The sequence below is a fragment of the Alosa pseudoharengus genome, unplaced genomic scaffold (genome assembly GCF_046254945.1).
Source record: "Alosa pseudoharengus isolate Yale_2024_CS ecotype anadromous, Long Island Sound unplaced genomic scaffold, YU_APseudo_1.1 YU_APseudo_1.1_scf_17, whole genome shotgun sequence".
Classification (NCBI taxonomy): Eukaryota; Metazoa; Chordata; class Actinopteri; order Clupeiformes; family Clupeidae; genus Alosa; species Alosa pseudoharengus.
The window spans coordinates 17676800-17701008 of NW_027468640.1; the positions used below are offsets into that span (position 1 = coordinate 17676800).

At 45.1% G+C, this 24209-nt stretch overlaps 1 protein-coding gene and 1 pseudogene across 1 annotated transcript; both read left to right on the forward strand.

The window, feature by feature from the left end:
* The first annotated feature begins 984 nt into the window (after positions 1 to 984).
* LOC143127991 (H/ACA ribonucleoprotein complex subunit 3) lies at positions 985 to 1921 on the forward strand. The gene is made up of 2 exons (XM_076289678.1): positions 985 to 1176; positions 1550 to 1921. The coding sequence occupies exons 1-2, from the start codon at positions 1123 to 1125 to the stop codon at positions 1688 to 1690; spliced, it is 195 nt and encodes a 64-aa protein (XP_076145793.1). The 5' UTR covers positions 985 to 1122; the 3' UTR covers positions 1691 to 1921.
* Positions 1922 to 2300: 379 nt separating this feature from the next.
* Positions 2301 to 24209, forward strand: part of LOC143127320 (solute carrier family 12 member 6-like) — a 35388-nt pseudogene continuing 13479 nt past the window's right edge.

Genomic DNA, 24209 nt, shown 5'->3' on the forward strand with positions numbered 1-24209 from the left:
GGTGAAGGTTCATTTCTCGTCTTGCCTGGTTCTGGCTCGGGTGACAACACGACTACTGTGCTAGAATCTGCTTGTACATCCTCTGTTATTAAAACAAATTCCTGACCTGGAACACCTTTGATGTTGTGTGAGATGTGACTCTGCTCCAAACAAGATATCCCACTGTCCTGAGTGGTTAAATTGTTAGGAGGAAAATCTTCATTTTTATCCTCCAAAGATAGAGAGGAGAAATTAGCAATTGGTGATGGGGAACTCATCTTAAGTTTTAATCAGTCAGGGTTGCTCTCCATTCCTGTAGCCTACACACACAAAACAAAATACATTAAGGTCTGTTTTTTAGGATAGATGCGAGTAGCCTTAGAAAACAAGTAAAGCGAGCATAGCCTAAATATTGGCATAAAAGTGGTAGCCTAGGCCTATAACTGGATTAGCTACATAACATTACAGACCTAATGTGATTTCACAGCTTATTGCAATATTTAGCAAGGTAAAACATTCACAAAACAATTGAATAGGCTACATTCAATTTTACCACATCACTGATTATCACACCCAGACCAAACGAAAACGTAAGATAGGCTGTAAGGTACCTTGTGCAATGGTACAATGGAAATTAAATGGCAAACACGGGTAATATGCATAGGCCTACCTCCAAAATAATGACACAATAAGATGCAGGTCGACTTCTTTGTCAGGAGAATAGGCAATATTCTGTTTCATTTCGAAAAGAAACATGAGCATTCCAAGGGTGTGAGTTAATTCTGATGACGCTGCGAATATTCTGTTTACAGTGGGTTTGATCCGGTTTGATCCATAGACTGGTAGGCTAGGCCTACATGTTTCCGAGACTGGACAAAAGTAACCGATAATCTATTCTACAAGACCGTCCCGTTCATGTAGACAAAATCACCAGTAGAGGGCGACATTTCACTGCAAACCCTCATATTTCACAAAAAACTTACTTCCCATAAACCATTGCGCCTGAGGTCCTCTCTGAAGCTGCAAAACACGTGTGACTGGAGGTGGTCGTGGTCATCATTTTCGGCGTTTAATTTACAACTACGCTGAGTTATCAAGATAACTTGTTAAGATCGACAGGAGTTCCAATCGAAACTTACAGTCATGTTTCTGCAATTTTATCTCAATGAGAGTGGCGACAGAGTGTACACGCTCAAGGTAAGTTGTGGTATCACATGTTGCTAACATTAGCTATAATGCTAAACCAAGGTAAACGTTTATTTAGATTACCTGTAGGTAACCTAAGTTCTTTATTTCATTGCCAAATTGTGTGTGAGCGGTCGAGTTGTGAAAGTAAACAATAGCTTCACGTCGTTTTATTGTGTAAATGTGGAGCTAGTCAAAGCTATCCTGAAAGTGAGCTGTGTGTTATGAAAGCATTTTGGTAGCTGCTAACGTTTATGTTATGCAGTGCATTGTTTTAAACACTTCCATCTGCGTGTTTGCCACGTGGGTATTAATATTGTATTGTTTGTCAGGGATACAATACGGTCACTGATGTAATATTTTGTTGTTTGTTTATTTCTTGTAGAAAGTGGATCCGACAGGCCAGCCAACCAGCTCGGCACATCCGGCACGGTTCTCACCTGACGACAAGTTTTCCCGACACCGAGTGACCATCAAGAAGCGTTTCGGATTGTTGCTCACCCAGCAGCCAAGGCCTGTCTTGTAGAGAGATGCAACTGCTGGAATAGGCTGGCGTGTTTAAAAGACTAACTTTTTCTTTCGTGGCTGTATGCCCATTTTATGTTGACATTTTTTATTCATGGGAAGAGCTTTCGCTCCGGTATTCTATGGCTGATGTTTGGATGACTTCTGGAAGGATGGTTAATATGTTAAACTTACCCCTATTAATGGTTTGAATGGTGCGAGTTATACATATTAAAACACATTATGCTACAAATATCCTTTCATTTTTCGTCATACTTTTCCAGTCTTACTGCATTACAATAAAATGCTGAAACACTGTCTTATAGGCTTAATTTAATTTCACTTCACATCTTGAAGATGGTAGAACTAGGCTACTGGTGATTAACAATGTTTCTGTACAAATATAGCCTGTTAACAAGTTGGGCATTGTTAAACAAGTTTATTTGTATTACAATTAGAAATGTACAGCACTAGATAAACGTCTGATGTGCAAAGACAATCCGCAATGAAAAGTTAAAAAAAAGAAAAGAAACTACATATACCATGGGATGCAACGGCCATCCGTTTACGGCAAGCGAAAGAGTAACTGCGGGGCGGGGGCGCGCACGCAATAGTCTGTTGGCAGACAAAGTGCTGATGAGACAACGAAAGCATGAACGGTTTCAACATATTTTTACTGCATCGATCTCAAGGATTTGGAATTGAAGAATGCAGGGCAATGCTGACAAGGTAAACAATCAATATTTAATGTGGAAGTTCAGTTACGTTTAATTGGTTTAATGTCATTATACGCACAAAATCTTGCGTTAGTTGGCAGAGCTGATAACTGACAGTTGTCACATTTTAGCGCGCTAGCCTGCTAGCCAGCCCGGTAGTAACGCAGTGAACCGTCATGTATGGACCAGGGGTCTTCACCAATATGTTAACCCAACCGGGCAGACTTTGTGAATGAAGTAATATTTTAAACCCACCACTTTATTGATTAAAAGGTAATGCAATGCAGTTGTTCAGTTTTAGTGGTTTAGCACGCGAATATTTGCTAGCAATGTAGCGTTAGCTAACGATATTCAAAATGCAGACAAGAGTTAGCAAACAATATACATGTTAACGTTAAGTACACATACAGAAGTGTGTGAGGATAACGATATTTCTAGAACAGCAATTGAGGTTGTAGAGAGAAAGCACGGCGTTTCTCAGCAGTTTATTCAGAGTAACTGTTATGATTCGTTAACCTATCAAACATGATACCGGTGACTGGTTTCGGCAAGCAATAACGTTAATTGGCTTAACAGTTACTGGCTTCTGGGACAAGCTAGCCAAAGTCCATAACTGGATATTCATTCGTCATTTTCGCTAAGGGTGTACCGTGTACCTTGGTGCATCACAAGTATCACTGCACCTGCATACTGGTGTCCCCAAGTGTGCTATGCGAATGAGTCTGGCTATCACTGAGTTAGTGCGGGCGAGTGCATATCAGTGTCTGCGTCAGATAGTAGCGCTGCGCTTTTCAGCACCCGGTGTCCAAAGTAACGTTGATCACTTACGTCAGTTCAGGGAGAGAACCCGATCCCTACCTGTGCTCAGCTTGCGCACAGTAGTACCAGAGAGGGTCAAAGGACCTTTGGTTGTACCTTACGCCTGTCTTAACATAACAGAGCTCCCCACCCACCCCATGATATTTGGCATAGATGTCGCTGTGATCATTGCGGGACAGAGGATTGCGTATTGTCAAACAGCCATGCCTCTATCTCGACCGTGGTGCACAACACGCTGCCACAAGCAGCTAAGATAATTAGGCAGACAAGCCGACCTGCTTGATTGTCTCACCCCCTAATACTGAAAACTCGCATTTGGTTGCAGCGACTGTTGGCAAGGACTTGGCAGCACACACCACCTCGGTATGTAGCCACGAACTGGTCCAACCGGTTGGAACCGCTTTTGTGTAATAATTTAATTATAAACCGCAGCATGTGAAACATTTCCCTTCCCACCTCGTTTACTTTGCACTTAGCAGATGTGAGGTGTTTCTGTTTTTTGAGATCGGATGATGACGTGTTGTTTTCCTTAGATGCGTTTTATTTGGTGCTTGATCGTTTCCCCTCTAGCGACATCCCTGCAGTGCCGGGAGAAGTAGGCCTTTCAACTTTCGCGGTTGAAGTTTTCTCTCTAATTTTCATTGCCGCCTGTTTTTATTTCATGTGGAATATATCTACAGGTTTATGACTGAAGGCTAGTCATAGGTCGCTGCCGGTTTTATCTTTTTTTTAACTTTTCACGGTCTAAAGCACAAGAGGGAACGGGACATTGAGTTATCGCAGGAAATCAATAAATCAAATCAAACCAACAGTAGACTTAGTCGCTCACATTTGCAAATGTCCCTACGCTGCTCTCTGGACTGAAAACTTATTTGTTATTTACTTAATACTTATGCTTGCTCTCTCTCTCCCCTGCACCTCCACACACACACACACACACACACACACAAACTTTTAATGTGACTGTGGACCAGGATACATTAAATGTAAATATAACATAAAAAGCTAACACATGCTGAATCAGTAGTGTACCTACAGGGACAGCATATCAGACAGGAGGGCATTTAATAAAGCTATATTTGTTTTGTATACTTTTTCAGAGGCATTGCCAAGTGGTATTCAGCTCATCAATGTACAAGCTGGTCTTTGAAAGCCTGCTGTAAAACGGTCGATATAACTGACATTACTGAGTATCCATACGTAGCTTTTACCCAGGACACTACAGAGGCAAATATATCAAACACAGGTCTACCTCAACATAAAATAATCAAATCATTCCTCAGTTGTACTGATGTAAACCAGATCAGGACAAACAACCATTCAATTTCCTTTCACTGAAAACAATACACTCACAGAGAGAAGGTGCAGACATCATCATAGTTGATAAATTCCGCACAGAAGTTCCCAGGACAACACAGTGCACATTCCGTACGGGTCAAGGTTAGTGTCTGGGTAGCAGTTAGGTCACGCACACATATCCCACCCCCACCCACTCCTCACAGCATTCCCACAATCCTCCATTTCTCTTTCCCCCCCAAATCCTGACAACGGCTGAGAATTTCAATGGAGCACCGTGGAGCCTGTGTCCCCCACCCGCTCTTCGTCAGCTGACTGGCTGACTTCACATCTCCTACGCGCGACTGCACGTCCTCTCTGACCTTCGAACTCTTCCCTGCCACCGCCCCCGCCCTCTGGTCGCCATGGCGTCAGTGCGCTTCACCGTGACGCCCACCAAGGCCGAGGACGTGCCGGGGCTGTCGGACACTTCGCCGGACGTCAGCCTGCGCTCCTGCAGCCGGGTGCACTTTGGCTCGCGGGAGAGCATCAGCCGCAGCGAGCCGCACAGCGAGGGGGCCTCGCTTGGACTCCCGGGAAACGAGACACCCGACTGCAACTCCGAGCAAGGTGAGGCCACGCTTTGGTTCTCCTTCACTAGCTGGCCTCATGGCCTCATACACATACTATATGGCTTTACCTACTCCTCCATGATGGTAAGCTACAGCTGTGTGGTCAAAGCAAGGCATATGACGACACAATCTCGGGCTTTGGGAAACACTGACATTTTATTCCCACCATTTTCGGTCATTGTATCAATCAAACAACAAATCGATTAGTCGAGAAAACAATTGACAATTGAAGGTTGATACTCAGAACAAGCTGAGGCTGCTTCTGGTCCACTAGCTGGCCTCAAAGACACGCTGAAGCTTGGTATGGTATCTAGAATAAGGTAAAGGCTACACCGCGGTTCCTGCCCACTCAGGCAGGTTGCAGCTTGGAATTAGGTAAGGCTATGGTCCGCCAAGCCAAACTATCTGGCCTAACAGACACACTTCAGATTGCAACTCACAATAAAGGAAGGGTATGCTTGGGTTCTAGTCCACTAAGTCACCTTGTGTGGCCTGCAGCAGGGAACTCCTTAGGCTGCAACGCCAAACACCTTCTGGACTTTTTAGGCGTAGCACAGAGTCCTGTTGAAGACGTAGGCCTAGGTGAGGCGACGTTTCTGATTCCGATCTCCAAAAGCCATGTGGTCAGGCTCCACAAACAGTCTCTTACAGGTTCTGCATAGATATGTAGCTCATACATTATGTTACGCTTCAGGCTACTTAATAGGTGGACACAAACAGCCTCTAAAGGTTTTCAGCAGGTCTGTAGAAGACACATCTTTAGTGTGAAGTAAATTTGTACAGTAGTAACGCCATGATTCAGCTGAATTATATGAATTGTATAAAAAATGTTTCAATAGAAAAACGAATGAGGCATGACATGTTAGTTTGGTTTCTTGAAGGGCACAGGACACTTATTGTACCCTTCTACTCCAGGCTCATTTCAGTAGGTGGGTACATCTGCTTATGGACAAGTAAACCTTTTCAGTGTCAACAGCCTGTTTGTGTAGTGTTGTATTTTAAATGTATAGAATAAATACATTCTTGTAATAGTTTCCTATAAAAGAGAGAGAGATGGAGAGAGGGATGGAGAAAGAGGGAGAGAGAGAGATTAGGTTGAAGAAAATCTGGATTATTCTCTGAGGCGATCCCATCTGATGCTTGTACTTTGCTGAGCTTCTCAGGAGGATTTGGAGTTCCATGATTGATCTCTCGCACCATAGTGAGCAACATCAAATAACGCTATTCCCTAGAGTAGAGATTGCCATTTGTTGATCTGCTCAGTGAATTTCTATTGTGTTTTCAGCACAAACATGTTTCTCTCTATGCAATGAATGGACACAACCAGCAGGAGCTTGAATTGGTGTATATTCCTTTTCTTAATCTCAGTGAGGGAGATATTGAGATAGGATGTGGCTGAGAGCTAACTCTGATTGTGTATTCCTTTGTTTTTCTACACACACACACACACACACACACACACACACACACACACGCACACACGCATACACACACGCATACACACAGGCACACAGGCAGACAGAAATGTTGTCCTGTCATGGCACTTTCTCCTGGGGGAGGGGACAATGACCCACATTGCTCAGAATGGGGTGGAAAACAACCATCATAGATGATTACTCTCGTCATTGTCGCCTGAATGCAGCAGCCAAAACAAGTTGCCGTGTAGACCAGAGAATCTGCCTTTGAGAAAAGCATTTTAACCAACCGGTACGGCAGAGTACAGCGAAGGACATCGAGAGGGAAGACGGTCTCAGAAAATGCCAAAGGGCCATGCCAGTTTGTTGACCTCCTCTTATGTGATTTATGTGGGCAGAGGCTGCCCTCAGTAGGCCGAGGGAAGGGGGAGGGCGGGTGGGGGGATCACACGGCAGCCTAGGCTAGTTGAGCACGTCGTCAGGGGATGTCTGTCTGTTAATGGCTCTATAGTGTGCTGATCTAAGTCTAATGAAGAGCGACTTACTAGGGGGTTGATGAAGAGCTATGGGGTAATCCCTTGTATTGCCTTGCCTCAAGTTCAAGTTCAAGCTTATTGCCAGGTACTCATAAAAGGATTTATCAGTAATGAAATTTCTTGTGCTCAAGAGCCAGCTCAACTTAAAAGAATAAATTAAATAGCAGCAATTAAAAAGCTATATATTTATCGTGTGTGTGTGTGTGGGGGGGGTGTATGTTGTGTGTGTGTGTGTGAGAGAGGGGGGGGGGGAGTAACACAAGTAAATATGGAAGTAATGGATGGGGTGTGTGGGGGAGGGGGTGTACCTGTGAGTGTTTGTGTTCAGTTCATGAATGTGTGTGTAAGGGGGGGGTGGCATGGTGACTGTGTGTGTGTGGTGTGTGTCTGTGTGTGTGTGGTCTTGTGTTATGAAGAAACAGTGGGTGTAAAGGTACACATATTCATACCAAACTGTTTAGGTACAAAATTAACCAAACCGTAACTCGTAACTTAAATACTGAGGTACATACTGAATTGTGTATTTTGTTTTTGTTTTGGTGTAGAGAGAGGGTGCCATTAAGAAGAGGTTTTGGTTTGTAATCCTCGTACTAATTTGATGGTGTTGTGGAGTGGTCTGAACTGATAATGACCGATATCAGAGATATCAGAGATTCAAAATTTTCACTAATAAGTCATATTGGTCATTGATTGACAAAAACTCAAACTACCGGTATTCTTTGTGTTATGCAGCTGGGCGACTTGACTTGATTTCATGTGTTATACAAACTTATATAAGTATAAGTTATACTGGACGGTGGTAGTGTAGTGGTTAAGGAGCTGGGCTAGCGTGCAATAGCCTGAAAGTTGTCAGTTCAATTCCAGGCTTCCACCGTTGTGTCCTTGAGCAAGGCACTTAACCTCAAGTTGCTCCGGGCACAATGTAATCCCTTGTAATATAGCTGACATATGTAAGTCACTTTGGTCATGACGTGTCTGCTAAATGCAATCTAATGTAATGTACAAACACTGCTAAATGTTTCTGTGCCAACCATAAGTAACCAAATTATTGAGTGTAGAACAAACAGCACAGGCTGCGTGTTATACCAGGTTGGCTAATTTATTTTCGTTTCCTACTCATTGCTATCAGTGTTCTTCCACCCACCTCAGTGTTAGTCAATCAGTTAATGCAGGCCGTTAGCTTTTACAGGTCGTCAGGTAGGCTAGAGAGGATGAGGAGGAAGGGAGGAGAAAGGGTGCTCATGACTTTCAATGGAGCATCAGCCAGTAACATTGTTTGAGGAGTTATGAGGTATGGTGTATCCCAGCGGTTCCCAAACTTTTTTCCCCGCGGACCACCTTCTACATCCTGACTCGGCTCGCGTACCCCCACCATCCAACACATAAAAAAGTAACTCATTCTATTGACGCATTCCAGGCATCGTTGTTTAATTAGCCACCCTACATGATAACATAATCAAAATGTGCAACTGGTCTATGAGCTCTCACATTAAAAAAAACAGTGTGGAGAACCACATTAGTATGGTTAGGTAGCATCTCACTGCAGACCATGCACTGTGGCTTTGGGCAGTCTGTCTCCCAATCCACGTGAAGCCTAGGCCTATATGCCTCATCATACTTTCGTTTTCTTCGCGCAGTCTTTTCTGTCTCGTTCTTTCTTTTATCCCCTGCGCTCCATCTCCACCTTCATTAGTCTGCCCCCCATCCCATTCCATCGTTACCTGTGTCCTGCTCTGTTTCTCTCGCTTCTCCTCTTCGATCGCTTTAATTAGGCCTTTTGGACAGTGTCCCTGTTTTTAGCCAGTTTTCCATGTTTACACAGCCTTCTACCTAGCCTATACGTCAACGAAACTAACGCGCTAGATATTCTGGCTGCCCGCAGGAAATCACGTGTAGCCTATTGTGTGTAGCTTATTTTTTAATGAAAACATACCCTATCATAGAGTTTACAAATGATTTCCTTTAATTTCACATTTCCATATCATTATAACCTGATTCGAAATTATGTATTATTTATGAATTAATTAGAGTATTAATTAATTAATCATTTTTAACTCCTTTCCGCCATTGCCCTTTTCATCTCGCGTACCCCCTAGTGGCAGCTCGCGTACCACCGGGGGTACGCGTACCACAGTTTGGGAATCCCTGGTGTATCCCAATCGATTTGTTTTTCGTACTTTTCAGACGCGCATTAACATCTTTGACGCACGTCTTGGCTGGGCTTTTCCTTATGTAACCCAACAGAAATGTTCACATGGTTTGTTAAATAAAGTAAAATATATGTAATAACTATGTAATAAGCTATATTAGATTTCAATCTATATGCAAAAAACACTGGACTGTAATTGATGTAACTGATGCAGTGACTGTGTGGGTATTTTTCTGGGGCAGGGAGGGTGTTTGTCTCATGTTAGACAGGGTGACCACAGAGAAAACGAAGGGGAAAAAAGAGTGTGTGAGTGAGTGAGGTGAGTGAGTGAGTGAGAGAGAGAGATGGTAGGGGAAAAACAGGCAAACAAGAAGCCTTTGTGTGCTGCCTGGTTATCTAGATCTCCCTCTGTCATCTGCATCACACACAACTCCGCTGCTCGTGCAGCAAGCGTGCGTGAAATAAGGCACGTACACGTGCAGTAACACATACATTGGTCAAAAACAGAGACAGACACTTACACAGAAGCATGCACAACCACGCTATTTAACATGCTTGTATATAAAACATCTGTACATTAGAGAAAGTTGTGTGAAAGAGAAGGGTCCTTGTGTGTGTGTGTGTGTGTGTGTGTGTGTGTGTGGGAGAGATGAGGTATGCTGCAGGCACAGAGTGAATAGTGTTGCTGGCAGTGGGCTGCTGCCAGAGATATTTAAACACATTTTAAGTGCTTCGTTACCTCGCGCACAGGGGTCATTTTTCGGCCCAGGGGCCCAACTGGACAGTGCTGCCCGTCGAGCTGAATCAGAGTTAAAGTGCACACACACAGCTGTGGACCATACGCGTGGCCACACACACACACACACACACAAAGAGGAGCCATATCAGTCAGACACACACACACACACACAAAGAGGAACCATATCACACACACACACACACACACACACACAGACATCCTCAGGGGAAAACGCTGTTTTCAGGGTGTGCCGGGTCATGTAGTTTCGACAAACAGCTGAGACAGGCATGTGTTAGAGAGACTGGCAGGGGGGGGGGGGTGTGTGTGAGAGAGAGAGAGAACCTCAGACAGGAATGCAGTGAGAAAGCTTAGGAACCCAGTTGGGCGTTGCCTGCCCTGTCTCCACTGCACGTGTCACTTTGAGCTTTACCTGTTTGGACAGGGGCCTCTGTGTGAGTGTGTGTGTGTGTGTGTGTGTGTGTGTGTGTGTGTGTGTGTGTGTGTGTGTGTTGCTCGCATGCATGCGAATGAAAGGGAACTGAGATTGCAGTGCTGTTGCAGTTGCCACGCAGCCGTTGGCCAGTGCTGACTCCGCAAGTGTGTGTGTGCGTGTGTGTGTGTGTGTGTGTTTTGTCTGTAAAACACACACACGTAGTGGGAAGGGGGAAGGAATGCTGGACTGTGTGTGTAGTGTTGCTGGTGTTTCTTGTGTGTGTGAGTTTATAGTCTTTCTGACCGAGCTGTCATTTTAGAGGAGGGGAGATGTTTGAGTGCTGGTGTGTGTGTGTGTGTTGTAATGTTAAGCGATGCATGGTGTTTGTGTGTGTCTAGTTTAAGTGGTCTGTGTGAATGTTAGTGTGGGTGATGTAAGGTAAGGTGACTGTCTATTAGATGTGTGTCTGATGTGTTTGTGAAGTGACACATTGATTTGTGTGTGTAGTTTGTATGTGTGTGTGAGTGATCGATCCATGTGAGTTGTATGTGTGTGTGCGTGTGCAGTCTCCCTGTGAGGTGATAAAATATTGTGCTATCAAGCGTGTTGGTGATGCTTCTGAGGAGGGACAGAGGGTGGTGTGTAATGTGTCTGTGAGGTGACTGTGTGAGGGATGTAAGGTGTCTGAGTACTTTCGTGCGCCTGTGTGTGTGTGTGTGTGTGTGTGTGTTTATGCGCCTGTGTCCGTGTGTGCGTGTGTGTGTGTGTGTGACTGCTGCCATTTGTACTGCAGTGGTGCTGAGCTGCTCTGCCGGCTCGAATGACCGTGACTCAGACCGCAGTGACAGGCCTCTCCTCTCCTTACACCTCTACCTCCCATCTCTCTCTACATCTCTCTCCTGTCCTTACACCTTTACGCCCATCTCTCTCTCCATCTCTCTCCTGATCTCTCTCCTGTCCTTACACCTTTACGCCCATCTCTCTCTCCATCTCTCTCTCCATCTCTCTCTCCATCTCTCTCCTGTCCTTACACCTTTACGCCCATCTCTCTCTCCATCTCTCTCCATCTCTCTCTCCTCGCCTTACACATTTACACCCTTCTTTCTCTCCATCTCTCTCTATCTCTCTTTCCTCTCCTCCTTACACATTTACACCCTTATTTCTCTCATCTTTCCTCTCCACCTTCTTTCTCTCCTCTCCTCTTTACACTTCTACGCCCTTCTTTTATCTGTCTGCCTCTGTCTCTCTCTCTCCTTTCATCTCCCCATCATGTTTATCTGTCACCCCATCCTTCTCCCCATGCCCTCTCTCTCATCCCCTCCCTCTCTCCCTCCATCTTTTTTCTCTTTCCCTCTTCCTTTCATCTCTTCATGCACTCTTTCTCTCTCTCTCTTCTCTCACTTTCACTCTCTCTCTCTCTCTCTCTCTCTCTCTCTCTCTCTCTCTCCCTTCTCTCACTCCCTCTCTCTCTCCTGTCTCCTTCTCTCTTCTCGTCTGCTCTCTGCTCTCTGCAATCATTTAATGGTGGTCACACCCTCTTTTGTCTCCCCCCCTGGGTCAGGCGATGGAAAGATCTCCAGTGTGTACATCAATAATTCCCATGGGATGGACGATGATGACTTCTATGACAGAAACCTGGCTCTGTTTGAGGTGAGGCCAAAGCCCTCATTTGTCTGCCTCAGCCCCACCCCATGCGCAAACAAACACATACCAGTACACACACACGCATGCACCCACACATACACGTGCACACACACACAGACACACACACACACACACACATATGTGCACACAGACACACATCTGTGCACACACACATACACACACATACACACACACACACACACACACACATGCACACACCAGAGTTTCCGCTAGAAAAAAATGGTGCCGGTCAAAGTGACCGGCAGAGGTTTCGCTTTCCGGACATTTTGATGATATGCCGGTCAAATATCCTATTATCGCTTCTTAATTAGTCAAGTTGAGGAAAACTGGAGACAGCTATGTTTAGCTTATAGAATGACATAATTAGACTGAATAGAATGCAACATGTTCATTAGCCTAACTTACGTAAACATGCCTGACGAGATCTAGCCAGTATCTATGTTTTCATGGACAGCAAGAGTCCGCTTCGTTCATTGTTTTAAAAAGGCTACGTTGTTTGTTGCTGCTACCCACGTTGTCTCCAGTGGTTCCACTGTTTAACTTGCACAGATGCGCACACACAAGAATGAGCGCCCACACCACTACCCCCTAAGGCTATATGCCTCTTTATTTGATAACAATAAATTAAGATGTTTCCTATTCTGGGAAATGTTTAGTTTCTTTTTCTTTCGGTCCGCGGTTCAATGATACCGTTTAATTGTGTCGGAAATTATCCGCGGACCAGCAATCTCCTCGTCGAGGAGGCCCTAACCCTGCAGATTATAGACAGAGAAAGCATAGGCCTCCTGTGCTTTGGGTAAAGAACACCGTTGCATGTCCACTTCCACTTCCAACGTCATGATTTCGACAGATACACCCGACACTTCTGCTTTGTATCTGGTGGTGGTGGAGTTGACCGGACATCTGAGGCTTCAGACGTTACCAATTTATCATCATCAATCGTGTCTGGCCTCTGAAAAAACTTTTAAGGCTAGTCTGCCTGGGCCTGGCCATGTTTGAACCGCCTCACTCATTTGTTTGTTGTTTAACATGGACGTTTTAAGTGTGCGCTTCCTATTTGAAATGCAGCATAGGCTATGCGTGTTGTTTAATAGCTTTCAAACGTTAGAGCCTGTACATTTAAAAACATAGCCAGAGGACATATTGCTTTAATATAGGCTTAGGGTACATTTTAAGGCTTATTTTTCAAATTCAGATTGCGATAGGGGGACGGGATTATTAGCCAATTTCAATCGGACAATTTGACCGGAGAGATTTAATTTTGTCAGACATTTCATTTTTTTTCCGGCCAATGTCCGGTAATTACCGGACAACGGAAACCCTGGCACACACACACACACACACATACCGGTATACACACACGCCAACCACACACCCACACTTCTCTCTCGTTCTTGTACTCATTTCTTCATGGTCTGTCTCTTTATTTTTATCCTATATTCACTCACTCACTCACTCTTTCATCCATTCCTTCATGTGGTCATCTATCTCTCCATTCACTCAATCCTTCATCTTTTCTGCTCTCTCTTCCTCTGTTCGTCCTCCGTTGTTGTCTGCGAACGCAGGAGGAGATGGACACTCGGCCGAAGGTGTCGTCTCTTCTCAGTCGTCTGGTCAACTACACAAACCTCACACAGGGGGCCAAGGAGCACGAGGAGGCCGAGATCGATCATCGGAGACAAACGCAAAATCGGCAAGGTGCTCAAACACACACACACACACACACACACACACCCACACACACACACACACACACACACACACACACACACACACACACACACACACACACACACACACACACACACACACACACACTAATACACATAGTGTACCTAATAAAAGCATGAACACTCTTAAAGTACTATAAAATGCTACTATAAAGTGTCTGCTATGTAAATGCCTTTTTATTAACACACACACACCGCTTACATAGTATTAAGTTGCACACACAAGTTTACATTACACAGAGATGTGTGCACCCTCACATTCATTCAGTATATATATGCTTCTTCTCCCCAGTATAAACTTTTTATACAGTAATGCATAACCTCAATATTTGACTACATTTCCCATGATTCCGTGTTTCCCTCACAGTCTCCTCAAATGGGCACTTTCATGGGCGTCTACCTGCCATGCCTGCAGAACATTTTCGGGGTGATCCTCTTTCTCAGGCTCACCTGGGTGGTGGGCTGTGCTGGGGTCCTGCAGGCGCTCTGCATCATCTTCATCTGCTGCTGCTGTGTGAGTTTCACACACACACACACACACACACACACACACACACACACACACACACACACACACACACACACACAAACATGCACATATACACACACACACACACACACACAAGAACACATACTGTACACACACACACGCGCACACACACACACACACACACACACACAGACACAAAAGAACACATAATGTACACACATACTGAACATGCGCACACACATACACACACACACACACGAACATGCACACACACACACACACACACACACACACACACAGACATAGACACACACACACACACACTCACACATTTTATTACATCATAGTTTTTTAACTACCAGTGCAGTTTTTTGTATGTACCACAGAGTTAAGGTAAGGTTGCAACCTTCTTGTTGGATTATTTGAACTTCTCACTCTTGCAGAGCCATGTAAATGTCACCACACTTAAGAACCCGCGTGTCTATTTCTGTTTAGACTCTGCTGACCGCCATCTCTATGAGTGCCATTGCCACAAATGGAGTTGTACCAGGTGAGATTGCCCCCTCCCTCTCTCCCTCTCTCCCTCTCTAATTACTTTCTCTCCTTCTCATGCCATTCTTCAAGATGCTGCAGTAATGTGTTTCCTGAATCATATCCTTTCAGCCGATATCCTTTGACTCTTTAGACAGAGCATAAAGACTACATTTGCTTGTGTTTGCATTTGTTATGAACCTCATGCAAAGACATTGAAATATCACCCCTAGTGTTAGGAGGACAGTACAGGTTACTCCTGTATCCAAATGCCCAGACCTTGGAAGAAATCGCTCACTGTGTAGCATTTCTCTTTTATTCTCTCAGTGTTATGTCAACATTGGCATGTCATGGAAGAATTATGAGGTGGTTCAAATGCAGTGCTTTCACAATAGCTACTTAGCTATGCTGGTGCACCACAACATTTTAACTGGCCACTTCAACAGAACAATGGAGAATAATATATACAATGCATATTTCAAAAAGCTGAACATGAAAGGATTTCTTGCTGAGGTTTGTATAAAATCTACATATATGTCCGAGAGAGCACTGCCATTTTGTCTCTATGTGTATGTGTCTCATATACATCTAGTGATAAATCATGGTACCGTTGTGTTGAGGGCTGCTCTTTGTGCCTGGAGAGTGAGTGCTTTCTATATTTAGGAAGAAAAGAAGACAGCTGTGTGCCTCTGTGAGAAGGAAGTGGTTAATATTTAGTCCCCTCTTTGTATGGACCTGGGGGTTAATGTGTACGCTGCTGTAACCCACGTGGGTGAGGTTAAAGGAGAGGGAAGTGTTAGGACAAGTGTGGACAGGATGGATGTTGAGCTGTAGGCTTCCTCTCATTTGTCTTCCATTTGCCTATTTGCTTACTTGACATCCTTCTTTCAGACTTGTCATTTCATGTTGTTAACGCTCTCTCCTTTCTCTCCTTTCTCTCTTTCTCTCTTTTCTCTTTCCTCCACCCCGTGTTCCTCTCTCCCTCTCTTTTTTTTTTCTCTCTCTCTCCCTTATTTTCTCTCTCTCTCCTCTGTCTTCCCCTGCTTTTCTCTCTCTCTCTCCCTCTCTCTCCCTCTCCTCCTGCCTGTCCTCCTGCAGCGGGGGGTTCGTACTTCATGATCTCGCGGTCGCTGGGTCCTGAGTTCGGGGGAGCCGTGGGTCTATGCTTCTACCTGGGCACCACCTTCGCTGGAGCCATGTACATCCTGGGAGCCATCGAGATACTGCTGGTACGACAACATGCATCTTCCTCTGACCATCATCATCATCATCAGTGTTTCCCATACATTGACTTATTTGTGGCGGCCCACCACAATATCAACATTGACCACCACACAATGATTTTCCAGGTTGTACTAAATTGTGCTTAAATCTGGTTAATCATAACCACGCTATGCTAATTTGTTAAAAACTGTTGAATTCAAGTTAATTCTGCAAACCTACCCCCGCAAATATAATTCAGTTCTGTGGGAAACACTGATCATCACCATCTTCAACATTATTATATCACAAAATTACATTATATTATTATTATTATTTTTATGATTATTATTATTATTATATAATTATATACTGTTACCGTAATACTGAGTTTCTTTCTTTCTCTCCCCTTTATCATGATATCATCATTATTCATCATAATGCTCAATATCAATTCTCTGGAAAAAAGCTAGCAAAACTCCAATTTTGCAATTAGTATTTTGATGTTGAAAAATGAGCTCCATCGCAACGTTACCACATGGAGGGGAAACCTCCCTGAAAACCTCAACACCCCGCCCTCAATCGTTGCCCCTGCGTCTGTAGCAAGCTCAGGCTGAGTCTGAGGTCGTGGCGTTGAGGTCATGTGATGCATGTGGGCCCCATCACTAACCTGATGCCTCACGAGCGCTCGTCCCCATGGGCCTCTGCTCCTGAGAGTGCTGTCTCATCTGTGCAGCAACACCTCCTTTCAGTCAGAGCTCATCTCAGTGGTCACACTTTCACATCCTGTGTGTGTGTGTGTGTGTGTATGTGCATGTGTGTCTGTGTGTTTGTGCCTGTGTTTGTGTCTGTATGTATGTGTGTGTGTGCGTCTGTGTGTGTGTGCGTGTGCGTGTGCGTGTGCGCGTGCGCGTGCGTCTGTGTGTGTGTGTGTGTGTGCGTGTGTGTGTGTGTGTATGTTTTGATGATGAAAACACCCTGCCGTGTTTGTCTGTTTGTTGCTCTTTTGTTCTCACTTCCCGCTGTCTCTCTTCTCAAACACACGTTCATTTGGTCTCCGTTCCCCCTTCTTTCACCCCTGCCCCATTTTTCTTCCTCTATCTGCCTGTCTGTGACATTTGTCTGTCTGTCTCCTCTTCTCTCTCTCTCTCTCTCTCTCTCTCTCTATCTCTCTCTCTCTCTCTCCGCCATGCTCTCTCTTGTCGTGTCTTTCCTGTGTCTGTGCCGGCTTTATCTCTCTCTCTGTACCTCTTCCTCCTTCCGTGCCTTTTCCTTCCTCTCTCTGTGCATCTGTCTCTCACGTGTGGTCATCTCTTTTAGTCTCTGCTTCCTTCTCTCTCTCTCTCTGTCTCTCTCTCTCTTTCCCTGTGTCATCCTCCCCTCTATCTCTCCATCCCTTACTCTGTCTCTGTTTCCTTCTCTCTTTCTCCCCTGTGTGTTCTATGTGAGATGTGTTCTGTGTAAGATGGACGAGCTGGGCAATTACATTAGTTTATAAGCTACTGTATAGGCTGTGCTGTTTTTGACTTGAGCATCATGTGTTACAAGTGGATCTTAAGGGGTTTGCAGTAATGTCATTTTCTGAATTTAGAAAATTGAGAGACAGTGATGGACATATTCATACTGATTTAATAAAGGAGTGGCAAACCGCACTCTCTCTACCCTTCACTCACTCTCCTCTCTCTCTCTCTCTCCCTCTCTCCATCTCTCCCCCTCCTTCCCTCTCTCTCTCTCTCTCTCCCTCCCTGTCTCTCTCCCTCTCTTTCTCTGTCTCTCTCTCCCTCCCTCCATCTCTCCCCCTCCCTCCCTCTCTCTCTCTCTCACTCCCTGTCTCTCTCCCTCTCTTTCTCTCTGTCTCTCTCTCCCTCCCCCTCTCTCTCTCTCCTCCAGCTGTACATCGCCCCGAGCGTGGCTCTGTTCAAGGGGTCGGATGCGAGCAGCGAGCAAACGGCCATGCTGAACAACATGCGCCTCTACGGCTCCCTCTGCCTGCTGCTCATGTCGCTGCTGGTCTTCGTGGGCGTCAAGTACGTCAACAAGCTGGCCTCGGTCTTCCTGGCCTGCGTGGTCATCTCTATCATCTCCATCTACACCGGCGCCCTCGTCTCCGCCTTCAGCCCGCCCGAGTTCCCGTGAGTGGCTTGTCAGGGGTGGGGGGCGGGGGATAATGGGTAATGGACAGCTGCCAAAGCCTGTGGTGTGAGAAAGATGTGCTAACAGGATGATGGAGTGCTGTTTCAGTGAATAGCGATAGTTAGTTGATTTAGGAAGCAGGTCTGGATATGTTTCATTCCATTTAGATGTCCTTAAGTTCTTTTTTAAGCTGCATCGCTCTTGTAGGGCAGCTGTTCAAACAGGTTCTCAGACAGGGTGGTTTCTCATCAGCTTAAGCAACATCACATGCAGCATTCAACATCACTCACAATTCGCCCTCCTCTATCTTTCTTCACTCTCTTTTCTCTCCTCTCCTTCTCTCCCTCTCTATCTCTCCCTCTCCCTCTGTCTCTCTCTCTCTCTCTCTCCCTCTTTCTCTCTCTCTCTCTCTCCCTCTCCCTCCCCCCCTCTCTCTCTCTCTCTCTCTCTCTCCCTCTTTCTCTCTCTCTCTCTCCCTCTCTCTCTGTCTCGCTCTCTTTCCCTCTCTCTGTTGTCAGGGTGTGTATGCTGGGGAACCGCTCCATCTCGACCCATCAGATCAGCCTCCAGGAGTGCAGCAAGACTGTTGTGGTTCCGGCGCCACCCGACACCTCGCTCCCGCCCGCCTTCACCGACGTGCCACCCGCGGTCACCACGGGAGGCTACGGCAACCTGACGCTGCCCGACGAGTGGACAGCGGACAACGTCACACTGGCGCCGCCGCCGCCGTCACCCGCGGCAACCCGGGCGCTTGTGGAGCGTTTCTCGCTGCTATGGCAACGCTTCTGCAACAGCACGGAGGCCAACACCTCGTGCGAGTACTTCCTGCAGAACAACGTCAGCCACCTGGAGGGCATTCCTGGCCTGGCCAGTGGAGTTATCAAGGGTGAGGAGAACACACACACACTCACTCATACACTCACACACACATACACACACACATACACACACTCACTCACTCTCTCACTCACACACTCACACACTCACACACTCACACACACATACACACACACACACACTCACTCTCTCACTCACACACTCACTCACTCATACACACACACACACTCACTCACACATACACACACACCCACACACACACTCACTCATACACACACACACTCACTCACACATACACACACACACACACACACACACACTCACATACTCAAACACATATATACACATTTCACAAGCACATATATATGTGTACATACATACATACATACATACACACACACACATTTAAACACTAAATATCTTTGTTTTATACAGAGTACACAACAAACACACACACGTAAACACACTGCGAAAATATCAGGATGCAGAAATATCACGTGCAAACACACTTAAACCAGCACACACAGACACAGCATAGCACAAATCATAGCATGCTGTTTGGATGCACACCAAGCATGCTGTCTGGATTTATGTGTGAGTGAGTGTGTGCGTGTGTGTGTGTGTATGTGTATGTGTGTGTGTGTGTGTGTGGGGGGGGTATAATTATCCTTCTCTCTCTCTCTCTCATCTCTTTCTCTATCTCTTAATACGGATGTTGGGCCAATATATTGTGCATCTTTATACTATTTATAACATAAGGATGTACATTTAAGAGCTTTGTGCTACACTATGTGCATGAAAAATATGCTGTATAAATAAAATACTTACTTACTATATGGATAACATGTCATTTAACCATGTAGTGTTTGGCTGCACACCTAGCATGCTGTGTGTGGATGTGTGTGTGTGTGTGTGTGCATGTGTGTGGGTGCGTGCGTGTGTGTATATCTCTGTGTGTGTGTGTGTGTGTGCATGTGTGTGGGTGCGTGTGTGTATATCTCTGTGTCTCTGTGTGTGTGTGTGTGTGTGTGTGTGTGTGTGCATTTGTGTGTGTGTGTGTATCTCTGTGTCTCATTCTCATTCATTGTCCATAGAGAACCTATGGAGCGTGTACCAGAGTCAGGGGGAGGTGCTTGAGCAGGGCTCTGGCCCCTCCCCTGACCAAGTCCAGCAGCCCAACCACCTGCCGTACATCTTCGCCGACCTGACCACCTCCTTCACCGTGCTGGTGGGCATCTTCTTCCCCTCCGTCACAGGTACCCTCATCCCTCGCTTCCTGTCGTCTGTGCTGTCTTCAGCCTCCCTCTTTCAGTGTTCACTCCATCCGTCTCTTGCTACGCTGCCTTTCTTTTCTATTTAGCCTTTTGTTTTTTTTATTCTTCTCTTTCTCTCTATTTCCTCTTTCTCTCTGACTCACTCTTTCTTTCTTTCTTTCTTTCTCTCTCTTCCTCCCCATCCCTTGCTTCCTGTCATCCATGCGGTCCTCAACCTCCTTTTTCCATACATTCTCTTTCCCTCTTTTCTTGGGCTCCCTCCCTTTCGTTCCTGTGTCATATTTATCTGCTTTTCTTTCCTCTCACCACTATCTCTCTCTCTCTCTCTCTCACCACTATCTCTCTCTCTCTCTCACCACTATATCTCTCTCTCTCTCTCTCTCTCTCTCTCTCTCTCTCTCTCTCTCTCTCTCTCTCTCTCTCAAAAATGTCTAACATTCAAATACTTTGAATTCTGGATTAAGATGTCAAAGGTGGTACATTATTATTGTTGGTTCATAAGTCAAAGTATGAATAAAATGACGATCTTTTCTATTTTTGTTGGTGACATTAAAAAGTGGAGTGTATTACCTATTTCAGCATGCATATCTCTCTCCCTCTGCCCTTTCTTTCTTTCTTTCTTTCTTTCTTTCTTTCTTTCTTTCTTTCTTACTCTCTCTCTCTCTGCTCTCTCTTTCTCTGTCTTTCTCTTTCTCTCTCTCTCTCTCTCTCTTTCTCTCACTCTCTCTCTGTCTCAGGCATCATGGCGGGCTCTAACCGCTCGGGGGATCTGAAAGATGCTCAGCGCTCCATCCCCATTGGCACCATACTGGCCATCCTCACCACATCCTTCGTCTGTATCCTTCTGTCTGTCAGTCTGTCTATGGGTCTGTGTGTGTGTGTGTGTGTCTGTGTGTTTGGTGTTTGTGTGTGTGTGTAAGAGAGAGTGTGTGTGTGTGTGTGTGTATGTGTGTGTGTGCACGGTTGTGTTTCTGTGCATATGTGTGTTTGGTTGCACATGGTTTACACAGGGATTTGTCACATGCATACTTTTATGTAAACATAATCACATACACATATATTTGTGTGTAGGCCATCTTTCATTGCAGTGTGTGTGTGTGTGTGTGTGTGTGTGTGTGTGTGTGTGTGTGTGTGTGTGTGTGTGTGTGTGTGTGTGTGTGTGTGTGTTTAGGCCATGTTACATTGATTTTCCTTAATGTGTGCATCAGACCTGAGTTGTGTGGTGCTTTTCGGAGCCTGCGTGGAAGGCGTGGTGCTAAGAGACAAGTCAGTATACTCTTCCCCTCTGTGTGTGTGTGTGTGTGTGTGTGTGTACAGACCTCATTACTGGAGCCTTAAGAGAGTGCCAGCTTTAGTATTAATCCAATTGATGATTTTAGATAATTAATCTATTAGTTAATTAATCTCATGATCCCGTGTGGGCAAAATATAGACGGGCAAATCTGTGCCGTCTCCTAATTGGTCGAGACCCTGTTAAGAACAGAGCTTTTATGGCGAGCTCCTCGTAGAATTTATATTACACTGTGGGCTATCAGGCTAGCGCACATGTGAAAACAATGCATTTTAAATTTGATATCGACCCGCCACACACACACACACACACACACACACACACATACACACATACACATATACACACACACCATGAAAGGCAGTAGATCAAAGGCAACAAATGGGATTGAGATTTAAAGTCTTTATTTAGTTTGGAAGCGGTGCTGCGTAACCACGGAGACGTAAGTGCCTAAGTGGGCCTCCTGGTGCCAGCGGAGTGGACGGCGCTCACGCTGAACCTGTTTGGCTAAACTTCCTCTGACCCCCTCACTCTCTCAGAGAGGCCCCACATTACTGATTTACGCTAAACCAACACATCACCTCTCTCGGGAGTGTGTGGGTGTGTGTGTGTGTGTGTGTGTTCACAAATGCTGTGGGTTTGGGGGGCACAGAAAGGAAGGGGATATTTTTTTTAAAGTTCAGAGACACACTGGTGTGCATGTCTAGCACATGTGTGAAATATTGTGTGTGTGTGTGTGTGTGTGTGTGTGTGTGTGTGTGTGTCTGTGTGTGTGTGTTTTAGACTATGCCCTGGTATGCTGGAGAGAGTGTGTTTGTATGTAAGCACGACAGTAGACCTCTGTGTGAGTGTGTGTGTGTGTGTGTGTGTGTGTTTGTCTGTCTGTGTGTCTGACATGGCTCCACTCCTCCGTTTTCCTCGAGTGTGTGTGTGTTTGTTTGACTGACTGACTGATATGGTTCCTCTTAAGTGTGTGTGCGTGCGTGCGTGCGTGCGTGCGTGTGTGCGTGCGTGCGTGTGTGTGTGTGTGTTTGTTTGACTGACTGATATGGGTCCTCGTGTGTGTGTGCGTGTGTGTAATACCTCTCCTCTCTCCTGTCTGTAGATTTGGAGACTCTGTGAGTGGGAACCTGGTGGTGGGTACTCTCTCTTGGCCCTCCCCCTGGGTCATCGTGATTGGCTCCTTTTTCTCGACGTGCGGTGCTGGCCTCCAATCACTGACAGGCGCACCCCGTCTCCTGCAGGCCATCGCTAAGGACAACATCATCCCCTTTCTGAGGGTGAGAAAAAGTGTGTGTGTGTGGTAGTTTTGTGCGCTGGTGGGTGAATTTGGTCAACTTACCTGCCACTGTGGCGGGTAAATAAATAGAGCTAGCATACCACAAATAGTCAGATCCGGTCTAATTTTCATACTTATTGTCGGTTAAAAATAAGAAAGTGTCTGTAGGGATCATGTAACGTTACCAGCCTATACGGGTAAATCACGCTGACAGGCACTGGTGCAGTGCTTCACTTTTTGCCACTACCATTAAGAAACCGTCGCTATGCTTTCATGTGCCACTGCTAGCTTATTTCAAGATGACTGCATAAACAAATCTAGTGAGATCTATGGATCTGCGTTGTATCTTCACAGACTAATATTCTCACGCGAATAGTTCTCTTTTGAAGTGGCCTGTATAGCTATTTTAATCCGGCCCACGACACCTTCACGGACAGACGGACATCTACACACCCCAGTCTTGGTGGAATATCCCACAAACTTTTCACTCAAGAAATTACAATATATCGTATATCAAGAAATTACAATATATCGTATATACCGTATATCAGAATAAATAGCAGAACTTACCAAACACAAAGGTGTAAAGCATTCCCTTATACAATTAGCCGTTTCAGAGTAATCCAGTTTTACATTAAATGTAAAAAACCTGCATAGTGTGCCTTATTTTGTATTAGGCCTACATGTAATACATGATAAGGCCTAATACAAAATAAGTGTTAAAGGCACACTATGCAGGTTTTTTAGCTTAATATGCAAGTTTTTTTCGCTTAATTTACCTTCATTTAACAGCTTCCGAGTCATTGGAATGGTTATATGGCTTTTTTCGGGTTGAATGGTGGCCGTCTCGCTTCCCGCTAGCCACCCTTGCAACTGTGGGCCGGCGGGCCGACGGTCTCAGTGTCAGGAAGTATAACGAGTGTAACAAATTGCTTTACTGCATTCAAATACATAGAAAAAGGTAGCGATGGAGTTTCTTAGACATTCGTCATGACAAAGCCAGCGAAAAAGAAGCAAAAAACGAGAAAACAGTAAGGAAATTGCCAATACTGAATAGTTTACCTTTAACAATATCGCCTAGATAACTGTAAATATTAAAACCAGAGTTTTTCAATGTAGTTTAAAAAGAGTTTTTCAATGTAGTTTCGCAAAATGCTAAGCATGCATATTAAGTTTCTTAAAGCTGAACTGTGCTTAAATTGTTCAGTGCATCATTTCATAACAGGACAAATAGAAAATAAATGCTAAATGTTAAATATAGCCTTGATACCTGTAAATATTTAAATCAGATGATGTACAGTATAGTTAGATCAAGTTGGAGAGTTGGATTATAGGATGCTCCAGAACTCACACAAACGGAGTCTTAAAGGAGCCACACCACTTTTGACAAGACACTA

Coding starts and splice junctions, on each gene's coding strand:
- LOC143127991 (XM_076289678.1), top strand. CDS start 1,123: ATGTTTCTGCAATTTTATCTCAATGAGAGTGGCGACAGAGTGTACACG. Junction 1,177..1,549: donor ACAGAGTGTACACGCTCAAG/GTAAGTTGTGGT, acceptor TATTTCTTGTAG/AAAGTGGATCCGACAGGCCA.